General features: G+C 36.2%; 4 protein-coding genes across 6 annotated transcripts; 2 read left to right on the forward strand and 2 right to left on the reverse strand.

Annotated features, from left to right (window-relative positions):
* Positions 1 to 1,306: 1,306 nt before the first annotated feature.
* LOC111206270 (stem-specific protein TSJT1) lies at positions 1,307 to 4,350 on the reverse strand. Its single transcript, XM_022702777.2, has 5 exons — positions 3,947 to 4,350; positions 2,137 to 2,377; positions 1,935 to 2,055; positions 1,731 to 1,840; positions 1,307 to 1,623 (listed from the first exon to the last, which is right to left on the reverse strand). The coding sequence occupies exons 1-5, from the start codon at positions 4,147 to 4,149 to the stop codon at positions 1,588 to 1,590; spliced, it is 711 nt and encodes a 236-aa protein (XP_022558498.2). The 5' UTR covers positions 4,150 to 4,350; the 3' UTR covers positions 1,307 to 1,587.
* Positions 4,351 to 11,960: 7,610 nt separating this feature from the next.
* LOC111206267 (glycosylphosphatidylinositol anchor attachment 1 protein-like) lies at positions 11,961 to 15,052 on the forward strand. Of its 3 annotated transcripts, none has more exons than XM_022702771.2 (6): positions 11,961 to 12,219; positions 12,317 to 12,408; positions 12,625 to 12,724; positions 12,926 to 13,733; positions 13,806 to 13,939; positions 14,096 to 15,052. In XM_022702771.2, the coding sequence occupies exons 1-6, from the start codon at positions 12,095 to 12,097 to the stop codon at positions 14,922 to 14,924; spliced, it is 2,088 nt and encodes a 695-aa protein (XP_022558492.2). In that variant the 5' UTR covers positions 11,961 to 12,094; the 3' UTR covers positions 14,925 to 15,052. The 3 variants fall into 3 exon arrangements, with proteins under 3 accessions (XP_022558492.2, XP_048599103.1, XP_048599104.1); XM_048743146.1 differs by having other exon boundaries at positions 12,201 to 12,219; positions 12,625 to 12,791; XM_048743147.1 differs by lacking the exon at positions 11,961 to 12,219 and having other exon boundaries at positions 12,625 to 12,720.
* Positions 15,028 to 16,498, reverse strand: LOC106433652 (probable aspartic proteinase GIP2). Its single transcript, XM_013874480.3, has one exon. The coding sequence runs from the start codon at positions 16,302 to 16,304 to the stop codon at positions 15,162 to 15,164; it is 1,143 nt and encodes a 380-aa protein (XP_013729934.2). The 5' UTR covers positions 16,305 to 16,498; the 3' UTR covers positions 15,028 to 15,161.
* A 3,158-nt stretch (positions 16,499 to 19,656) lies between these two features.
* LOC106355971 (probable aspartic proteinase GIP1) lies at positions 19,657 to 22,769 on the forward strand. The gene is made up of 3 exons (XM_048743149.1): positions 19,657 to 20,855; positions 21,029 to 21,681; positions 22,097 to 22,769. Exons 1-3 carry the CDS (start codon positions 20,663 to 20,665, stop codon positions 22,430 to 22,432), a joined length of 1,182 nt encoding a protein of 393 aa, XP_048599106.1. The 5' UTR covers positions 19,657 to 20,662; the 3' UTR covers positions 22,433 to 22,769.
* The last annotated feature ends 467 nt before the right edge of the window (positions 22,770 to 23,236 follow it).

Genomic DNA, 23,236 nt, shown 5'->3' on the forward strand with positions numbered 1-23,236 from the left:
TGGAAAAAAACTGAAGAAGAAATTGTTCTCTGAAAGCGAGATGAAATATCTGAACTTTCATTTGAATCCGAGCAAAGACACTCAACTTAGAACCCTCACGTAACCATCAATCATGCACGAAATAACTCTATCTCCGGTTACAGAGAAACAAACCAAACAGTCGATAAATGGATTTGAATTGCCTTGTGATTGGTCCTGGTTTGTGAAGGGATCCGTTTCTCCTGGTATATACATTCCTCTGCTTCTGCTTCATTACATAATGTATTTTAATGTGTCACTGCTTTGGTCCAGAAATGTGTGAGTAAATCATATGCTTCTTGCCAAAAAGTTCAATGTTCCTTTTGTGGTAGATGGGGTAAGCAGTGACATATAGTGTAAAGATTGGATCAATCGGCTTGGTTCTTCTCCCAAACCATTTGATTGTTTTGTCTCTTCATTGTTCTATTTGAAAACGCTGCAGGACGGACTGATTTTTTTGTGACAACTTACATTGATCTTGTCAACAGGTATCCACTTGCTGTCTTAACCCCAAATGTAGACGAGAGTATGGTTCAGAAAGTGCTGAATTGTGAAGTAGATGAACAGAATGCTTGGCCTTTGTGTCAAACAGTCAATATCATTAGGTTGATCCGGTTTATTCTCTCTGGGAGTGGGAGGTGAGTTATTCTTTGATCCAGTATCATTAGGTTGATCGGGTTAAATGTCTAAACTTTTGTAGCCGCTACATTACATGTATTTGGTTTCATCTAGTGTGGCAGTGTTTTTTGTCATGGGCGCAACAGCTTAAACTAGGTCCTGTAACGCCAATGTTTTTTCAATCATTTTCTAGCTCAGTCCATTTTAACACTCTCTAAAAATTTCAGTTCCTTTGAGAATCCAGCCATCTTGGGATACATATGGCTTTTGCAAAACATAAGATATTAACTCTCACTAGCGACATTATCGAATGTTTAGGGGAGAGGTATGGAATTCTTTCTTACTGAAGCTTCCGCAGAAAATACAAAAAAATTATTTATTAATATCATCAGTTTTTTCTACAATTTGGAGGATACCTGCCCTGCATCTTAATCTGAAGAACACATGAAATGGATTTGTCTTGCCTTCTACCACATCTTATTCTCTATGAGAAACTTCAAAGTTGTTCATGTTTTTATTCTGTTGTGTCTTTTTCTTCAGTACTGTTAAATAAAACCTGAAGGTTGTGATTACCAAATAAAGACTACTACTCAATACTCAGGTTGAAGGTTGTTATGACTTCTTAGAGGTTTGTGTTTGAGACTGACAGATTGAGAATTGCAAGACTTACTGAAGAAACACAAGATCTGAACATGAGATAAAAAAAGGATCAAGAGAAGGTAGATTTTGAGTTTTGAGACATAACTTATTGGGACAAAGTCACTACAAACAGCAGAAGAGACGGACACGGATTGTACAAAAGAGAGAACACACTACACGCATCATCATCACCAACCATTGATAACATTTAAAAAAAAAAAAAAACTCATAGAACAGCTTCTTGTTTTCTCTACATCATTATTTTGTTTGCTGTTGGAGTTTAGATATTAAGAGAGATGGATCTTGATTCTTTCACTCTCCATGTGCAAGAACTGCTGCTCCTTCCACCTGTTTCAAACACCATTGTTTGTGTTATGAGCCTTTTTTTAAAATGTTGCTGAAACAAAAAAAAACTAGATATGAATGATTTGTTCATGAAGAATCAATCAAATCACCTTGAAGGTGGCTCCCCAAATTTCTTCCTCTCTAGCAGGAATGGCAGTGATCTTGTTCTTAGGGTTCTCAAAGCTCCTAAGCCCACCTAAGGCAGTCGAGTAAAAACAGCCTGCAAGGCAAGCACGCACAACCATTCAGACTGCTTCTAATGTTCCAAAAATCTTGAACATAAAGAGTAAAACAAAGAATGTGAAGAAACAAACCTTGAGGGAAAGAAGCAAGAGATTTGCCACAAGCACCTTTTAGCAACTCAATATCATCAGCAAATGCCACATACCCATCAGCTGTTATCCCCCAGTACAATGGTACCTTACCTTCTTGGTCCTGCAGCAAATTTAAACCAATTTTTTAACCGCCAAATTCAATCAAACCTCACCGTAAAAAAGGGTGTTAAGAAGAGCTTACAGAGGCTACAAACAGAGTGGAGGTTGATTTATCAAAGACCACAAAGGCAAAATCGCCACTTAGGTGTGACACGACGTGGTTGGCTGGGTAAGGAGCTCTGTCACGGAGAGTCTTGTAAGCCTCAATGACCAAGAGAACCTCGTTTGCATTCTTTGCCAGCCCATATTGTTGTTTAAGGCTTCCTAGGTTGTCAAGTGAGCCTTGGAACAAGCAGAATATCTCATCCTTAGCCCCAAATGACCTGCATCAATTACACACAAATACATATTTAACTCATCTGAAGAGGAAGTTATTGCAATTGATAATGAGAATAGTCAAACAGGTGAGTCAGCATCTGAACTTTAAATAGACATACAATTATGAATGTATTGGTATGGGCAGGGATAAGAGCTAAAAGAAGAAAGTGAGGCATCATAATTCATAAGGCTAATCTATATTAATGCTTGTGGGGTTCAGTTATAGCCTGATAGGGTTTGGTGGACCAACAAAGCTGCCTCTGTAGATTTGCCATATCCAAAACACATAATTTTTTTAACTATATAGTATGAATGTTGAGATATATTTTTTTACCATGGTATTATTGGTCATGTCATTGAGAAATCTGGTTCATGGATAGTAAATAGTAATTGTACCATATCATTGGTATTGTAAGAAGAAGAAAATAAAATTATAAAATTATTATGATGTTATGATGATCCATCAATTATGATCTCATGTCCCTGTAGACGTCTTTGTCTATGAACACGGACCAAGTTTTGTCTACTTTCAGTTTTATGGCTGGTGTGTAATGAATTATTTTCTACCACAATCTAGAACTTCGTCCTTTGTTCTTAAAACTTTTATTTTCTTTGTGCTATTATTTATGTTTCCAGTTAGCAATCGGACTCCGGGGTGACATGAATAATTCAGATGAGTCATGAGAGACCGGTCAATCATCTTTGACGAGCAACACAACTGTTGAGACGTGTCCTTGCTCGCCACAGTCACCGACAAAGTCAACTATTAGATTTTAAAACTTGAGGTATCTAATTTTTTGGATCTTTCAATCTATATTTTTGTTGTTTATGATTCTTATGAATATAACATGTAACTACGGTCTACGTAACACTTGGATCCACATGTACATCTTTGGTGAATAAATTATGTGATGAACAAATAAAAAAAGACACATGGATACATACAAGATTTTAAAGTATCTTTTTTAACCATTGGGATCTTTGCTTGGATAAGCATTAAAGATATTTTCTTAACAAAAAAAAAGTATTAAAAATATTTTAAATTGTATTTTTCGCATATGAATCCATCCCCATCCACACAGTTAGGATCGATGTATTTTATAAAAATTACCTATTATGATGTAGCAAATAAAATCTTTTTTAAAAGTCAAATCTGGACTTACTCTTTGGGTCCACACACCACACCACAAACACATCATCCTAAGTTTGGTGGAGTGATTATGTAAATCGGAATCTAGAATTGTAAAATACGTGTATTATCTAAATGATTAAGTATAATTAATGATATTCACTAATTTCTTATCTTCTCTGTAATTGTAGATAAGATAACCGGTGTCTAATTGGTTGATACATGGTGTTTCAAAAAAAAAATTGGTCGATACATGCAGTTGGACCATACGCTGTGTTAATTTTTTTTTGTGTTAATTTTTGTTATATACAAATATTAATTTAATCATCGACGATATTAAAAAGCTTGACGATGATTTCACCGCCGTCCCACGTTAAAAACTTTCGAAACATCGTGAGTTGATTTCAACGAGAAATGAAAACAAACAAATTAGCGGGCGACTCACCTTGGCCGGAGAGGACTCTCTTTGTGGTGGCTATAAGCAAGCTGCACGTAGTCGCCGACCTGTACGGACACGGCAGAGGGATTTTTCTCTACGAACTTGTTGACTAGGACCGATCCGGTTGTCTTCGGCGACGGAGTTCGGTTCCCGGCAGCCACCAGCTCTTCCGGCAATGATACTATAGCTCCGCTGAAAATTCCCAACATTTTCTCTCTCTTCCGAGGATACCAACTAAAACCAAAAAAAAACTAGTTTTGAAGAAAATTAAACTGTTTGAGTTCTCTTGCTGCTAAAGATGTATGGGACATGGATGTTGTGACAAGGGAGATCAATGGTGTTTAATTATATAGGAGGACAACGAATGATATTGTGGGTATTTTCGTCATTTTAGCTTCTCCTGAATCTTCTATTAATTTCACGGAAATTAACGTCCTGACGTGTTTACATGTGGCAGTGAACTAATACGTGGGGTCCATGCGGAAGAGACGGAATCATTCTCGAGCGTTAGATTCTAGTTTCGTGGGACCTGTGTTGCCATATGTGGTCTCTTGTCTTATCCAATCTTTTTTTTTTTTTGTCGTCAACTTTACAGACTCATATAGACTCTGTAAACCAAGCCGGAAGATATTGATCCATGTGAACGACGAAAGACGGCTGAATCCTAACACTGCGTGCTAGGCTATCCGCCTTTGTATTCTGCGCTCTTGGTACATGGACGATCTCTGATTGTAGGAAACTTGCTCTCAGACTTTTGATGTCTTCCAAATAACTTGCAAACGCTGGCCACTCTTCTGGTTCCGAAACCATCTTCACCAATTGAGAACAATCCGTTGCAAACGTAACCTGAGATTGACGTAAATTCCTCATACATTCCATAGCCCATAGTAGTGCTTCCATCTCCGCATGTAGAGGAGAAAGGCTAGCCCGAACATTCCTCGCCCCCAGCAACCCAGCGAAGCCTTCTAAAGTGCTGTGCCAACCCTGGCCGGAGAAAGTATCTTTCTCTTTCCAGGAACCATCTGTGAAACACCATCGTCCTGGATTTAACAGTGAAGACCTAATCTCTTCCTGTGGGACCATTCTCTGTTCATTCACTAGTTGGGCTTCAGCCCAAAGGGTTGATTCTGTTTCCGCCAATTTGAGCGTATCCCTAGGATCAATATCCAGATTACTAAAAACCTTACTATTCCTTCCTTTCCAGATATACCATAGTATCCATGCGAACTGATGATCATCTAACTGCGGAAAGACTCTCCAGAAAAGATGATCCATATTTGCAAAAAGGGATTGTGTGGGAAATGTAGTTGGATTTGATGGTATCTTTGAGAGAGCCCAAACCTGAAGTGCTGGAGGACATTCGAAAAACACATGATTTATCGATTCCTCCTCAGCTCCGCATCTTGTACAACATATATCGCCAGTTATCCCTCTCGCTTGTAAATTTTTCTTAACCGCTATACACCCTGTCACCAACTGCCAGAGAAAATGTTTAAGCTTTGGTGGACACCTGACTTTCCAGCAGAATGATTTCAAACCATCGACCGTAGGTCCAAAAAATGCTGGTGGTTTTGCTCTATCCGGGTAAACTCGTTCTACCTGATATCCCGATTTAACCGTGTATTTCCCTTTTGTTGTGAAATGCCATCCATCTTTGTCCTCCAACTGATATCTACTCAGTCGTATACTCTCGATAATTTTCACATCCTGTGGATCCACTAGAGCCTGAAGTGCCTGCGAGTTCCAAATTCCCAAAGTGGGGTCTATAAGAGAAGCCACTGTGAGGTCAGGGTAAAGATTGTGTTGGTTTTTATTTGCTGGTCTCGGGCGAGTGGTTGGGAGCCAAGGATCATTCCATACAGAGATAGAAGATCCTGATCCCACCCGTTTGATTAGTCCTTTGCTAACCAGAGATCTAGCTGATGTAATACTCCGCCATCCATATGACGGAGAGTATGAGCGAATCGGTTCCAGGGGTGAGGCATTCCTGAAATATCGACCTTTAAAAACTCGAGAAAATAAAGTATTTGGCTTCTCGATCAATCGCCAAAACTGTTTACCAAGCATCGCTGTATTGAAATCAGTGATGTCTTTAAAACCCAGTCCTCCTTCCTCCTTGCTAACACATACTTTATCCCAAGATTTCCAATGCATACCTCTTGTCTTATCCAATCTCCTTTCTCAAATACCTAATTATTGAAAATTTACTCCAATAAAATAGCTTTTTATATAAAAATAATTGTGAATGTGTTATCTCAAATTTCATTGCAAAAGTAATTCTTAACTTTTCATTTATAAATTGTAAAATACTGGTGAATTTAAATTTTATTTATTTGATTTTTTTTTTGTTTCCACTTATAAGCTAACATACACTTTTCGTAAAACAAGAAGAAGGATAACCATCCACTTTGATGAATAAACACAGTTCTTACTTCGTACCCAGGTTCTAAAACGCGGCCGCACAGACCGATTAAGCGGCGAGAAAACGCTTAGCGGTGGTCAAGCGTAGCGTTTTGACCCTATTCGGCCATGAAATCGGAATATCAAAATCGTTCACTTTTTTTAACGTTTTAAGCTTGGAATCGAGTCTTAAATTCTAAATTTACAAGTTTGAAACATAAAAATCAAGAAAAACGTAAAAGAAATTATGAAATCTGGGAAAACTAGGACATGGCGGCTCTGAAAACGGTTACGTAACCCTAAAATGACTGGAGGATTTAGCAAAAAAAAAAAAAAAAAAAAAAAAAAAATGACTGGAGGAAGAAGATGATAAATTTACGATTGTGCCATTAATGAGTAAAAACAAAATAAAAATAAAAAATAGATACTGGAGGCGTTGAAGTCGGGACCTGTTATGCACATGAGAGCTCTGAAACCACTATGCCACAACAACTTACGGTACACTTTGTGAAATTGTTTTGTTATTATATATAAAATATCAGAAAAATTTAAAAAATGCTCAAAACTAATCCCCGATTTTATTATAATTCGCTAGGCCCGGAGTGACCGCCCGACTCACGCCTAGCGCGATTCCGAACATGGCTTCGTACACGTTACCACCTTTTTCTACCTTCTTCTTCGCCATATTTTCTTACATTTAATATAAGAAAACCAGCAAAAACTCATAAGTGAAATTAAATACGTTACTGGTGAAATGTAACAAGCACAAAACATATAATTATTTATTTTTGGGATAAATTTTGGCTATTTAAATTTAATATTGACAATTACGAACAACTAAATAAGATAACTAATTTCCGGGGAAATTAAAACTGTCAATTAATTAAGCGATGTATCACCATATTTTCCTAGTTTTTCAAGGTCATTTACTAAGTTGATTCTATTGAAACTAAACCAATCACCATACCCAGAAATATTAAATTGGTGTTAGTGTGTTTCGAAACCATTATAAAAATAAAGCATTTAAATTGAACAACTACAAGATTCAGACTATATCTGTTTCATTCTACGTTTTTTTAACTGTAAAAAAAATAGAATGAGACGTAATATTATTATTTTATATAATAAATGTTCTTTTGTTTTAATATTTAAATAATATTTTTCAAGACAGAATCATTATAATTTCATCAAAGATTCAAACCTTTTTTTTTAAGATTCAAAACCTTGTGCTACATAATTCTCAACAATTTGGAGCTTTGTAATATTAATTTAAAACTTTCATACGTATCATAAACAGCGGCTGTAGTTTCAGTTTCAGCTTTTTTTATAAAAACAAAAACCCAACTTAAGTAAAACTAGATCTAGATCCGCGCAACCGCGCGGGTTTTTGTTTTTATTTATTTTTATATAAACATTTTGTTTTCATTTCTAAATTTGATATATATCATAGTATATATGTGTCTATCAATTTTTAAAACATAATAAATATACGGTATATTTTTTCATTGAATAGATTGTTTCAAACTTTCATATGTATTTGTATCTTCTCTTATATATATTTTCGAATTATTATTTCATTATTAAAATCATAACTATATAGAATCTTTCACATGTATTTGTATCTTCTTCTATATATAAAGATTTGTAAAATATTATTTTATTGTCATATTCAAAGATATTGTAACATTTCACAAATTTAGAAAGTTTTTAAAAGATAAAATTTTGATTCATAGATTTATATTATCGAGTAAATAATTAAACATTTAGTTTTTGTTTAATTTTTAAAATAAAGTATGTAGTTTAAATTTTGTTTTCATTGATTTAAAGTATTAAAGATTAATCATTGTTAGATAATATGATTTTTGTTATTTAAAAAAAAATCTTTAGAACTTTAAAAGTTAACATCGACAAATATTTAAATATTTAACATATGGAGGTATAATATTACAACATTAAATTATATCTATTTAATTTATATTATCTATAAATCTAATGGATCTTCTATTGTTTAAATTCAATTATCAAGACCAATAAAAATTTCTAGTATGTCCAAAATTGAAATGATAAGATTAAGGATTAAATGTAACATGACTTTATAGTAATATATTCATTAAGTCTTAAAAAAAAATCACACATGAATGAAGGTTGTGACTTTTGTTTTAATATATAAGATATCATTAAAACAGAATATGTGTTGACAGTGGGAAAAAAAGAATATTAAGAATGTTAGAACAGTGGGACGCCCATTGTTTTGTTTTAGTGCTTGGCCCACTGCCTTTTAGTGAATTTACCTTTGCACATTTTAGGGGTGGGCGTTCGGGTATCCGTTCGGGTTTAGATCGGGTATTTCGGATTTTCGGGTATTTCGGTATAGAGGTGTAGAACCCGTTCGGGTATTTCTGTACTTCGGGTCGGGTTCAGGTATTTTTAGTTCGGATTCGGTTATTTCGGATCGGGTTCGGATATTTAGATTTTGAAAAAAAAAACTAAAATTTTCATTTCTCAAATTTTTTGTATTTAAAAATATAACTTTCAATTAACTAATTTTTTTATTTTTAATAGATTGAATGGTTAATAGATTTGGACATAACATTTTAAAACTAAAAAGACATTAATTTAGTTATTTTTTTTTAATTTTGGATGTAACTTTTTGTTAATTTTTGAAATAAAAAACTTGACATGCATTTTAAGTGAGTAACAAATCATTTTTTTCCGTAATTGTATGTATATCATATGAACTTAAAGTATGTGTAGTATCAATATAAATATTTTATATAAAATGAGAGATGTAAACTAGAAATATAAGGTTAATTATACATATGTTCGGTTATCTTCGGATATCCATTCGGGTTCGGGTATTATCCGTTCGGGTTCGGGTATCCAATCTCTCCTTATTCAATACCCGTTCGGGTATTTTGCTACTTCGGTTCGGATTTCGGTTCGGGTTTTTCGGATCGGGTTCGGGTGCCACTTCAGATATCGGGTAAAGTGCCCACCCCTAGCACATTTCCTACCAGTTAATATGTGGTTTTGTAATTTATTCTCCTTAAATATTTTACAATGAGAATAATTTTAAATATATTATATTAGCAGATCGCTGGAAAATTGAGATTCGAAAGAAGATACAACAGCGAGAGAGAGAACGAGAAGACTATAAGGTTTCTATTGGAGAAAAAATTGAACTAATAAGAATCCGATATTTGACAACTTTAAATCAAATAATCAACCATTAATCATAGATTACTGCTTCTGTGGAGGTTGTACTAAGTTATAAGAGAATTTCCAATTTACATTTTTATATTTTATTCTAAAATAGAAATCTTTATTATAGAGGTGGATTTGCTCCAATGCATACTCTATAATAAATTTCCTCTATTTAGAAAAAAATATAGAGAAATTTTACATTTTTGTTATATATTTAGAAATAAAATAATAATTTTCTATATTTTCTCCTATAAATAAAAAAACTCTATTATAGTACATTAGAAAAAATTCACCTCTATAACAGAATTTCTGTATTTTAAAGAAAAATATAGAAATGAAAATAGAGGTGAGTTGAAGATGATCTATAAATCTATAAACTAACCAGTCCCGTTACATAGTGATTTTTTCTAGATTATTAAGAATATCGAAAAGTTGATAAATAAATATAAAACTATTGGACTACCTTAAACCAACCATATATATCTACTCACTGGACAAGCAAACTCAAGATTTCATACTTTAGCAGTACGTAGATTGAGCAGTACGTAGATTGATCCACAAGGTTCGCTGTAGAACAACATACACAACCTTATGCACTAACTGTTTGCACACATAACCAACCCAACTTACTTTGTAACTATTTTTGTTTTCCTCCAAATTACGTAACCTAAACAATAATCAAACTCCAATAAAATTTAAGCCCTCGGTTGAATACAAAGATGGGTGAGTTGCTGAAGAATACTACCATTAATTGGTTAAGAAAATGACACGCGCAAACAGTGGAAACCCATAACACAAAGTAAAAGGTTTGGTGACAACAAACAACCATGAAATGTGTAACAATAGTTATATCTATTTCGTGCCAAATATCAGAGACCACAGTATGGACCAGAGACACCACTTAACCAGACCATTTATATCATACCATAATTGCATTAACTGTTTAATTGAATCAACTCTACCAAACATCCTTACATTAACAAAACGAATGAGAAAGCCTCCAATATAATTCGTTTATTCTCTTATAACTCAAAACATACCTCATTTGATACATGGCAACATACAATTCGTCGAATTTCGATTTAGACATTGTTCTTATCACAGGTCCTATTTGACATTTCCAGTGGACAGTGGCCACGAATTTGGATGATTAAATTATTGTCATGTAGTATATTTTGACTTTTCTCTCAGATGCAAACTAAATTCTTAAAATTGTACTCTGAAATCAAGAGGAATATTGATAATAGTGAGAATCAATGACTGACGTTATCATTTTGTTTTATTGATGTTAACATAATACATAATTAGTTTTTATATAAATAAAAATACTAAACAAGGAACAAGTTGCATTAGTTTCTTATCTCATCATAAGAAATAATTTATAGAAAGTATAAATAAATAAATACGTGAGCAATGGCAACCATGGACATGGGAGTGGGAACTACAAAAGCTGAAAACGACTTTGATATTGTTTTGCATTATTATCTTTACAGAATTTCCAAAAACTACTTGAAACCAAGATGGTATCTCGTATGATATATATAAGCTTTTAGTTCTATCTTCTTTTGCTACTCACTATTATCCAACATGATAGTAGTAACATGTCATTTTGTGTCATTTGTTAGAACATTATTTTAGCTGACAAAAAAAAAAAAGTTAGAACATTATTTTATATATTTAACCATATAAGAAACCTCTGGAAAATGTTTGTTTGAAAAAGAGCTTTCCATGTTATTCTATATTACGGAAACTCATATGATATAGTCACCTAGGTGTTACAGTAGAGCCATCTGTCATAAGCTAATATTATGTTTATAACTACAAAGTACATGAATTTACCACCCCCAATAAAAACATGTACACGTTACAATGTCATGTTTACATTAAAGATTAAACGAACATTAAAAATAATAATATGAAAAATAAAAATAAACGAACAATTACTCCATTAGGATATTGTTTCCGCTAGGGACGATTTTTGTTGCTGACATTAAATATTTTGAATATGATGACTCATAGATATTTCAAAGCAATTCCGTATCATACAAACTAAAGAATTATTATTGGACCATCGTTGATTCAGTGATACATAGGCAAAATGGTCACCCATCTCGATCACCTTAGCTTTTATATCTGCTGTCAATCACTAACGCACTCCACAAAACACTTCATATGTAAATACTATTTTCTTTTTTTCGATCGTATCACGATTTTTCATCATGTTTTTTGGCTGTTTGTATTATTTTCCTTTGATGCGATCATAACCTAGTCTGGCCCACTATTGACTGTGTCCAACTTATTTTTCCTTCGGGAAAATACTTGTGCACAAAAATAATTATTTGCATGAAATAACCAAAATCAAATAAAGCCCGTTAGCGAAATTACCCAAATCAAACCCAATAGACAAAGGCTTTAACTTAAAGCCCACTAATCATAATCGGGTCGACCCGGTCCGAGTCCGCCGTCTAAATTCCCCAAGCCATTCGATAATCGCCGGAGATCGCATTTTGACTAGCACCATTCTGGGAACTGATCGGAGATCTGTGGATCATGGCGACGGAGAATCGGGATAAGGAGGAGGAGGAGGTGAAGACCGATGATGGATCTCCGAAGATCAAACCGAGACCGATTGTTCAGCTGGGAATTTTCCTCATCTCTCACAGTCCCGTCTTCAGGTGACTTGTTTCCGCCATCATTTTGCTTCACAATGTCTTTTGGTTTCTATGTTTTGACTCTGCTTTGTTCATTGGTGCTCCTCTGATGGCGTTATAGTGTGGTTTTCTCTGCTGCTGGGGTTATGGCGCTGCTGCTGTTACCGCTGCTTGCAAAGAACACTTACATCTCCGAGAATGCTCTAATGCCAGGTTTGTGCGTCTCTTAATCTCATGCTTTGGTTTCCTTATGACTGTTAATTGTAGATGAGAACAAGAGAGAGTCAAATGTATATGTCTTAATAATGATATTTTGGCTCTGTATAATTCGAATATTTCAGAGGGTTCATCAACACTGTTGAAAGATGTGTGTTTTGTTGTTTAGTGGTTAATTTACGTTTTTTTTTTTTTTCGGAACATTTTCTTCAGGCTCTGCAAGGTCTATGCTCTCTCATCGGGATGTTTCTGATGGAAGCAAACTGGTGAATGACATTAAGAGCTTCAGACTGAATCATGAAGGCCAGGGTGTGTAAGTCTTTGCTCCATTATAATGCTTTCTCCAACATTATGAGGAAAAACAACGGAATAGCTCTTTGGTATACTTCTTCTGTCAAGGAATGAATGCACATAGTCCATGTTTCTTTCCAGATTACCAGTGACAGTCTCTTGTTTTGTTCTTTACCCAAGTAATTTATTGATTCTCTTTTTTTGTGTGACTTTTTTTTTCTAGTGAAGTTCAGAGGCTCATTGGAAACTACATGTTAGAAATGGGTGCTGAAGTTTCTTATCAAAAGTTCCAGCCTGAAGGGAACCACTTTCACCCACTGCACTTCTTCTCCGGTCCTGCTTCATATACAAATCTAGGGAACGTCAGTTGTGCTGCTTATGGCGTCAACGTTGCTGGGATTATAAGAGCCCCTCGTGGTGATGGAAAAGAGTCTATTGTCCTGGTCACTCCCTATGATTTCTTAAATGGTGGAGATTACGAGGCTTTGTCTTTAGGCATTGCCAGTTCTTTATTCTCCTTGCTCGCTAGAGTTACCTGGCTTTCCAAAGACATTATATGGCTTGTTGCTGATTCTCGTTATGGAGACTATAGACCTGTTGCCGCATGGTTAACTGAATACCACACACCTTCGTTTGAAGTCTCTGACTTGTCCAAGTGCGACGAGCTTAATCCATCTGACAGCTTCAGACGGGCTGGAACGGTGGCTGCTGCTTTGGTTGTGAAGGTTGATGGTAGAAGCGAAAGGTTCGAGGACACGCTAAGTATCTACGCAGAGGCATCTAATGGGCAGATGCCAAACCTCGACCTCATCAATGTTGTGAATTACTTAGCGGTGCACAGGCAGGGCTTTTATGTTAAGGTGGAGAAGGTTGTATCTTTACTCTCCTCTAGTTGGCTGAAGACTGTTGGGGAAATATTTGAAGCTGTTGGAAAAGTGGCTCGTTCGTTAAATCCTGACTGGAAGTTTGGTATCCCAGCCGCAGATTATCTTGAAGGCAGTGCTACACTAGCAAGTTCACTCTATTCCCAGGTAAAGTTTATAATGTTATGTGCCCTTAATAGATTGTAAAGTTTCATTATTTTCTTTGTTCATTCTCATCAGGCCCTTGGTATCCCTACTGGTCCTCATGGAGCTTTCCGTGATTATCAAGTTGATGCAATTACTTTGAAAGTTTCACCTAGATTTCCTCCCGACAGTAAGGGAAGACAACACGAGTTCTGTCTGCGAGGTGCCCAGTAAGTCCTCGCCTTCATATTTGCCATCTTTTTACTCCACATACCTTCCTCTGCTTATTTATCCGAGTCTTGTATTGCGAAATGACTACAATAAATCATGCTACTTCCTCTCTATTAGTGTTGGATGATAACTCTGTGCTTGCTCTTTAAACGCAGGTTACTTGAAGGAACTATAAGATCAGTGAACAATCTCCTTGAGAAGTTCCATCAATCGTTTTTCCTTTACCTATTAACTTCCCCAGGCAAATTTATCTCTGTAGGAGTCTACATGATCGCCTTTGCTCTTCTTGTAGCCCCTCTTCCTATGGTTGCTGCCTCTTTATACATTGATGGATGTACCACTCAAAACCCTGCCGAAAACCTCAAGTCATGGAAGTGGCTAGACGCAGCTAAACAGGTCTTTGCTTTGCACCTGTTAGGTTTCATCGTCACACTGCTTCCATATTTAATCTGTCAAGTACCGGGAGAACAATCTCCAACAAACCGCTCCATCATATGGGCCACTACATCTTCTTCGCTTCTCCTTATAACCTTTGTCACAGTCCCGGGTTGCTCTCCCTTCTCCTCTCGCCTCCATGGAACCAACTGGGCTGTCTTGAAATCAGTGACCATCTCAGCTGCCTTCATCGGTCTATGCCTCATGTCAATAATCAATTTCGCCACCGCAGAGATTGGAGCTTTGCTACTAGTGCCAATGTGTCTAATGGTTCGTCCTATAAGACCCGATTTGAGATCCAGACGTGTTAAGAGCCTGGTGCGTGCGTTGTGCAGCATGGTATTGGTGACCATTGGGTTCCCGGTCATGTTTTTCGCAATCTCTAAGGGATTGATAGGAGAAGGGCTCGTGGGGTTGGGTCTCGGAGGAGAGTTTTGGACATGGTTAGAGTCGTTATGGGCATGGAAGAGTGCTACATATCTATACATAGGTATGGTTCATCTTCCTTGCTGGCTCCTTTGCCTCTGTATTTTGTTTCATCCTTCTTAATTATTTCCTTGCTTAGTCGAAAGCTATACACACTTTGTTTGAATTTGTTATCCAACAACCTTATGCTTGTATTTTTTTTGGTTTCTTTGAAGATTTGAGAAACTAAAGCAGATACTAAGCTCTGAAGATATATTAGTGTAAATGCGTAGTTGCTTACAGAGAAAAAGGTATCTTAACAAACACACAAACAAAGAGAGCAAAACTGAGAATATCTACGAGTTAAACTAGTTTGTTTTACTACAAGGATTCTGGTTGCAAGGAATCTGAAGTAGAGCGTGTTCTTTGTCCGAATCCCAACATCGAGTTACCCAAATCAAAGTCCAATACAAAGCCTTCTAACTGAAGCCCGCCCATTATAATCGGGCTGACCAGGCTCGACCCGCCGTCAACAATACCCAAGCATCGGACTCCACCACCAACATCCACCATTAGATTCCTCCCCTGAATCCTCCACCTCACCATCTCGCTCTGCAGTGACAGATCAACCGCCGGGAAATCTACCTCACTCGAAGACGTGAAGCAGAGACTGAACGGTGCTACCGACTTAGCTTTAGTCGCAGCTTTATTATACGCTTCTGCAAACACCGCGTAGACAGAGCTCTCCAGCATCGTGTAAGGGACCACCGTGCTTAGTTCCACAGACAACGGACCATCCACGGAGAGCCTTTTACCGTCGACTCTGATTGATTTAACGTTAATCACGTAACTGCCACTCGAGCCGGTTGACAGCGGAGTGTAGACCAAGGCTTTAGACGCGGCAACTCCGAAAACATCTTCAACCGAACTCGTTGAGACGACGCCGTTCGACTGCGACAGGAAAAGCGTTAAACGACGTCGTTCGTTAGTTTCCGCGGCGAGTTGCGAGGGAAGAGAGATCTGGGCCTTTCCTAGGCCCAATACTCCTTGGGCCCCACTAGCGAGCCCACGTAGGAGCCACGGAGGAGCACAAGCGAAGAGTACGTCAACGGTTGCCGGAGAAGAAACAGATCCAAATGACAAGACGTCTCTTGCAAGCTCTCCTCTCGCCGCGATACCAACGGCGCCGTTTCTCACAAGCAAATCGCACTCCGCGTTACGCGATACTCGCTCGTCCCCGACCTTCGCCTTCAGGCAGCCGCTAGAGCTCCCGGAGACAAGACTCCGAGAAGAGGAAACATGTCCCGAGGAACAATCGAACCATAGAAGCGAACCGGAGAGATCAACGACGAGCTTGACGGGCTCCGACGAGTCGCCGAGAAGAATCTGTGCGATGTATTGACCGGTATGTAGGTCGCGAGTAACAGGGAAAACGACGCCGTTAAGGGAATCAGATATCTGCGAATTTGAAATGAATACAACGGAAAGGAAGGAGAAGAGGAAGAGATTAAGACAAGAAGCCATTAGAAGTGTGATTGAGTGGGGGGAGGAAATGGATGAAGACGGTTGGTTTTAAAGGATTAGTTAGGTTCTGGTTTGAATCTGAGATGCGGTGGGCCGACGCTGGTTTTTAAGATTGGGAGAGCGAATGTGAACCGATAAGGATTGGTTAGATTGAGGTAAGTGCTGAGTAGACTGCGTGTCGTTTTGCGGATTTGTGGGGACCTTTTTTTCTTTTTGGTCAATGTTTATCCATTTATTAAAAAAGAAAAAGAAACGATTAGAGGAGTTTTGGCACGTGTGAAGATCAGTTTTTTTCGTTTTTTTTTTGCGAATATTCGTACTCGTGTAAAGGTTTATGCCTACTTCGCCAACTGGAGTTAAGTTGGTTTGGTAGAGTTACAAAGTCCATGTGGCAACTTTTAATTGGTACTCAGAATAACAGAGTTGTGAGATTGGGCTCATACATAAAATGAGTCTCGTATAAAATTTATATGGCGATATACCCAATAGTTTATGTGCGTTTTAAATTTTGTATATTGTCTATGCCTTCTTGCAGAAAAACAATATGGTCTCTAGATTCCTCTGATAATCCACATATAAAGTAAGTTGACGCTATATTCAATTCTCATAAGAAACACGATACGGAGACCATGGCAATGCCTTCAAATTGCCAGAAATATTAATTCATTGCTCATCTTGATAACTCATGAGACCTAACTCTTCTAGATAACAAAGCTTATTCTTTCTTTAGCACTCAATAAAAGAGATACAAGTGCATTTGGAATAGAAATCGTTTTAAAAAGCTTCTTAATTTGCAAGAACAATGGAGAAGGAAAGAATTTTAGATTGTCACCAAGGACAAAGAGATTTTTAATTGGTTAATAAGAGATTCAAGAGAGAGTGTTGCACCCAAGCAACTGCAGGACCATGATTTCTACAATATGACAAACCGAATATTTCTTCCGTTCCACAACGATTGTTATTTTGGAGTTTTCACACATTTTATAAAGTTATAATATAAAAAATAATCTTATTTTAATAGATAATTTAGAAAAAGTGCCTTAATCAACATGGATAAAATGAAGAAATTATTGGAGTATAATTCGAATCAAGTTTAGATAAGGATTTTATATGTTTTTCCTATTCCATGTTGGCTTTTATGACTTCCTATTGTAGCTTTGCTTATCTTGGTATATAAACCAAGCTTATTCATCAATAAAACTTAATTTACTTTGATCCTAAACTAGAATTTGTCAGAAATAAACTATAAAGTTACATTGAAAACACAAAATAACAATCTTTGTGAAACAACTAAAAATCTCAAAACAATAGTCTTTGAGGAAAAGAGTAGTAATTTGTTATATGATAAAACATAAATAAAATATACATTACTTGATATCAAAATACGATGGACGAAGATTTCGTGTGGAGGCGAAATGCTCTTTCGTTAATTCTTTAGTTGACCGTAGTGTAACGGTTCTATGCAATCAAAATCCCAGGATACAACGTTTAACAAGTACATGAGATTTGCTCTCTGTTTGCTTCTTCTGGCACCCGTCATTTCTATATCGGCAGTAATAGTTTTAGTGGTCCCTTCAACTATTACACCGTTTAGAATCGTTGGATCTGATCACCTAATCTCCGTCATGTCAATCTACGTTGACGAAGTTCCTTAACCGTTGAACCCAAGTTTGCTTGAGGACGGAGCCAAGCTCAGCACGGTGGTTCCTTAGACCGTTCTACAAACCGATATCTACAATGCTCTTGCTCAATCTCTTACGCTTAAGCAACAAGATAATTCTTATTTCTTAAACTGATGAACAAATAGTGGTAGTAAAAAGGGTTAGTTCTATTGTGTCTTGTATTCAAAATATCTTTAGGATGGAAAAATGTTTTTAAATCGGAATATCTAAACACTGATACTAGATATGAAACATATTACTAATCTAATGCTTAGAACTTCACATTAAAAATATCAGTGAACTTCCCTAGACCTGCGCCATTTAAACATTTCTTCGAAGAAGGTGGTTCCTAGACAAACATGAAGAAGTTCATGAACGTACCGGTGATCGAGATTGGGCTGCCAGGGAGGGCAGGAGAGGAAAAGTGGAGGTTTTACGGTACTAATACGGTGGTGAAAGTATTGGAAACGGTGGTTTATTTGGCGTTCGTCGATGGGGAAAGAAGCTTAATGAGTCGATGGTCATTGGACACATCAACTTCAGAATATATGACCGAATTCTATTTTAGCACCACGCTTAAAACTGTTAGTTGACTCACTTTTGCTCCATATCCTTCAGCTGCTCCATGTGACCTTCCCGGAAATAGAATCAAGCACACATGACATGAAGAGATAGTCTTTGTCATTTCAGCTTTTACTTGTGCTCCAATCAAAAAAATTAATCAAATTATCATTAGTTTCTCTTAATATATCGTTTATTTGTGTAAAGTTTTAAGAATTTCGCACATTTACGAATAATTGTGAGACTTGCAAATTTTTAGGTTTTTGTTTTTACAAAAATTAGACATGAAAATCAAAAATATAAATAATTTATTTTCTTCTATTTCGAACATTTTCTTATTTAAATATGTGTCATACCCGTAAGCTACCTGATATCATTTTAAACTAAATAATCTATAATCAAATACTAAAAGTTTCTATAATAGTGATTTCTTCATGGGAAATAACAAAAATAAAAAGCTTAGAGAACTTTATTACAATAAAATACATGATTACTTCCACTATAGTTACTACTATAATCATTTTCTCTAATCAGGAAAGTAAATTTATACAACACTGGCTCTCCACTCACCGTAGCCTTGGCCATAGATCTCGGTGACGGCTATATTTTCACTTTTCAGTGAGAAACTCTTCATTTCTAACATTTGTTTTAAAAAAATATCCACATGAAAACCTTCCAGTAAAAATGCTTTAAATTAATTAGCTATTATTAATCATTGAAACCATGCATGGGTAAGTACGAAAATGTTTAACTAATCCACAATTTACCCGAAATAGATAATATACAGATTTGAAAACATATAATTTGTAGGGCTTCCGCGAAGTCGAGATAGAAGATTTCATCACCATGTGGTCTAGATATCATTAATCGCACACTTTCTGTATTTTAAGTTTTTAACTACTACTATCTCGACATAAAATCTCATATATGGGTTCCTTCATATACTTTTTAGCATCTCTATGTACGTTGGCCAGATAGTAATCATAATAAATAAGTAATAAAATAGACATACATCACGTGAACCATGTGGTGCAGGTATCATTCATCGCATACATATTATAAACCCATTATGAATTTTAATTATTACCGTCTCGACAGAAAATCTCATGGGAATTGCTACATATATTTTTTTTATAGCATCTGACCATTTAGTTATTAGTAATCATACTAATAAAAATATACACATATATAGCACATCATTTGATAAGCAGTTCCAGTTACTATTTTTAGTGGCTTTTATGAAATTGTTGCGATTTTAAGGTATTAATTTTACTAGAGTTTTAGTGGATTTTATGAAATTTGTTGGCGATATAGACCAGTACTAGTACATGTTCGATATTAAAATTAAGTATATCGTCAATGACTTGTTGCAGAAAACATTATGGTCACTAGATTCATTTGCTGATCCACAGCAATAACCCATGTATTACAGTCCCAAGCTACAAGTCTAAGAAAAAGCCCAGTACATGCATAAAGAAACAAGTCTTCGTTTTCTTCTTGTTGTTGTGGTCTACTGTTTAAAAGTGATGCAGAGAAATATGTAAGTGTCTTATAATCAAATCCACTAAACCCTTTTTGTTTTAAGCCTCCGTAAATAACACTTGGTTAGTTGGTTTAGGATAATCAATACAAAAATCTAAAGACACACATTGTAAGTTTGTAACTACACCAAGTATGTTATAACTTAGAAACTAGAATTAAGTTATATCCTGAAGGATCCACCGACACTTCTCAAATTGTTCAAATATAATCTAGCTGTTGTCACGCGTATATATATTATATGCATAACAGTCTCTTTTTACGGGAGTGCTAGTAAAATAGTAAACACTAGAAAACATATTCAACGTGCTCAAAACATTAAAGAATAGTACTATATGTTAGATTCGGTTTATTATGGGCTTCCAACTCAAAACCAATTGGCAATTAGTGGATTGGCTCTAACCCTTTATATATTACTTAATGTCCCATTGATTTTCCAATGTGGGATACATATCCCTTAATACTATAAAACTAAAATATTTTCATTTTCTTTGATACAAAGTTTATTTTACATCTATAAATACCATACATCTCCAATAGTCATCTTCATCTCAAACAAACAATCACAAAACAAAAAAAAACCTAGAAAACACAAAGATGGGTGGCCTTACTCACCTCATCGTCTTCGTCTCCATGTTTGCAGCCATAACTCTGATATCAGAAGCCCAATACCTTATTCCGGTCACCAAAGACGAACCCACCAAACAATTCTACACCACTGTCAATATCGGAGCCGGCGGAATGTCGTCTCCCGTTAACCTCCTACTCGATCTCGGAACCAACCTAACGTGGCTCAACCAGGGGCGGATGCAATAAGAGACGTACGGGGTCACGTGCCCCGTCTCATTCTTCATTTTCTTTAAGCAATTAAGATTAATCAAGGCCAGTGCTCCCATCTAGTTATAAAATATAGTAAAAAAATTTATGTGTCCCCGGTTAAATGCTGTTCTAGATCCGCCACTGGGCTCAACTGCCGCAAAATCAGATTATTATCATCACTCCACGCCGTCAGTTGCAAGAGCTCCACCTGCAAATCAATCCCCGGCAATGGCTGCGACGTCACAAACACCTGTCTTTACACGCAACCAAGGCCTCTAGGTAAAAACACCGCAGTGGCCACGGGCCGTGTAGTTCAAGACAACGCCACCATCTTCACTACACAAAGCGGAAAACCAATCTCCATAGCTCCTTCCCGCCGCTTCACATTCTCCTGCGCCGTCGAGAAATACCTCCAAGGCATGGCCCCTCGCATCGCCGGAGTTGTGGCTCTTTCTCCGGGAGAGTTCCCGTTCTGGAGAGAGATTGCGTCAGCGTATAACATCATCCCCAAGTTTGCTCTCTGCTTGCCTTCTTCCGGCCGCGGCCTCGGGTACTTCTATATCGGCACCCATTCGTTCGGTGGGAGTAACCCCGTTCCGATGACTTTGACGCCGTTGAAAATCGACTCGGGAAAATATCTAGTCTCCGTTACGTCGATCTACGTTGACGGAGTTTCTTTAACGTTGGACCCAAGTTTGCTTGAGGGCGGAGCCCAGCTCAGTACAGTGGTTCCTTACACCGTACTACAAACCGATATCTACAATGCTCTTGCTCAGTCTTTTATGCTAAAAGCAAAGGTATTTATTTATATACTCAACATTTTATACCAAAAAGAAGGTATTTATATAATTAAACTTTTTATCTAATGAACTGAAAATTTTGATTTTTTTTTTAATATTCGATTTCAAATACTCCCGTTTTAGAGGTAACTTTTTGTTCAATATTATATAATATTTTCAGATTAAAATTTATTAAAGTTTTGATGCTGTATTTTGTTGTATATTTCATTATTGGTCAAATTATAATTAGGTGATAGTTAATGATGTTTTTGTTTAGAAAATGTAAGAAAAAATGTTTAATGATATTTTTGTTTAGAAAATGTAAAAAAATGTTTTCTTAATTTATATGGACAATTTTAAAACATCCTGAGTATTATATATATCAAGTCTACTAATCTCATCTTTGTTTGGGTTTTGATATTTGTTTTGACAGAAAATAGGAATGTCTGAGACCACAGGACATGCGCCATTTAAACATTGCTTCGAAGAAGGCGCTTCAGCGAAGAACATGGATGTGTCAGTGATGGAGATTGGACTGCCAGGGAATGGAAGGGAGGTGAAGTGGAGGTTTCAAGGTGCGAATATGGTAGAGAGAGTGTCGGAGACGGTTATTTGTTTGGCATTCGTCGATGGAGGAAATAAACCTAATGAGTCCATGGTCATTGGGACACATCAGCTTCAAAACTATTTGATCGAATTCGATTTAAGCACCACGCGAATGGCTTTTAGTGACCCACTCGTGCTCCATAACATTGGCTGCTCCAAGTAGTCTTTCCAGAAATAAAATCAATCACACATGACATTAAGAGATCCTCTTTGCCATTTCAGCTTTTACTTGTGTTCCAATCAAAAATTTGAATAAAACTATCAACATGTTCTTTTAAATGTCAAGTTTATTTTCCTTTCTTATAAGTTAATATTACCCAAATGTATAAGAATTTCGTACATTTATTAATAATTGTGAGACTTGCAATTTTTTTATCTTTTTATTTTCTTTTTGTTGAAATTTGAAATTTATTAATCGACAAAAAGCATATTTACAAATAAGACCTATGAGAAGTAGGGACCTGAGACATCTATTTTTCTTCTCTTTCCCAACATTTTCATTATCTACTTACTTTTAAACATCAGTCATACACATCATCTATCTAATATCATTTTAACCTAATAATCTAAAAGTGGATACTGTATTTCTAAGCTATGTATTAAACAATATTTTTTTAAAAATAACAACTTTTTTAATCTTTGTGCTTTTAGTTAAAACTATCAATATTATGAAATAGAAGGAGTATCTTTTTTATTGAGCCTTAAAGAGCTAGAATAAGCTTGTGTTGTTTTGGTTGTGGAAACGTGTTTTAGAATTCCGAACTTAGCTCAAGCTGGGTTAGTTGTCAAAAGTTATCTAGATAAGCAATGAGTTAAGTTTTCGATAATCGTTTTTGTTAAAATATTATACAAAAACTAAATTTGTGATAACATTACAGGGCCGTGCCTGAGAATGTTAGACCCTAAAACCCAATTATTAATTTAGCCCCTCAAAATTATGAAAATTTAAAATGTTATGGGGAAGAAT

This window comes from Brassica napus, chromosome A10 (genome assembly GCF_020379485.1).
Source record: "Brassica napus cultivar Da-Ae chromosome A10, Da-Ae, whole genome shotgun sequence".
Lineage (NCBI taxonomy): Eukaryota > Viridiplantae > Streptophyta > Magnoliopsida > Brassicales > Brassicaceae > Brassica > Brassica napus.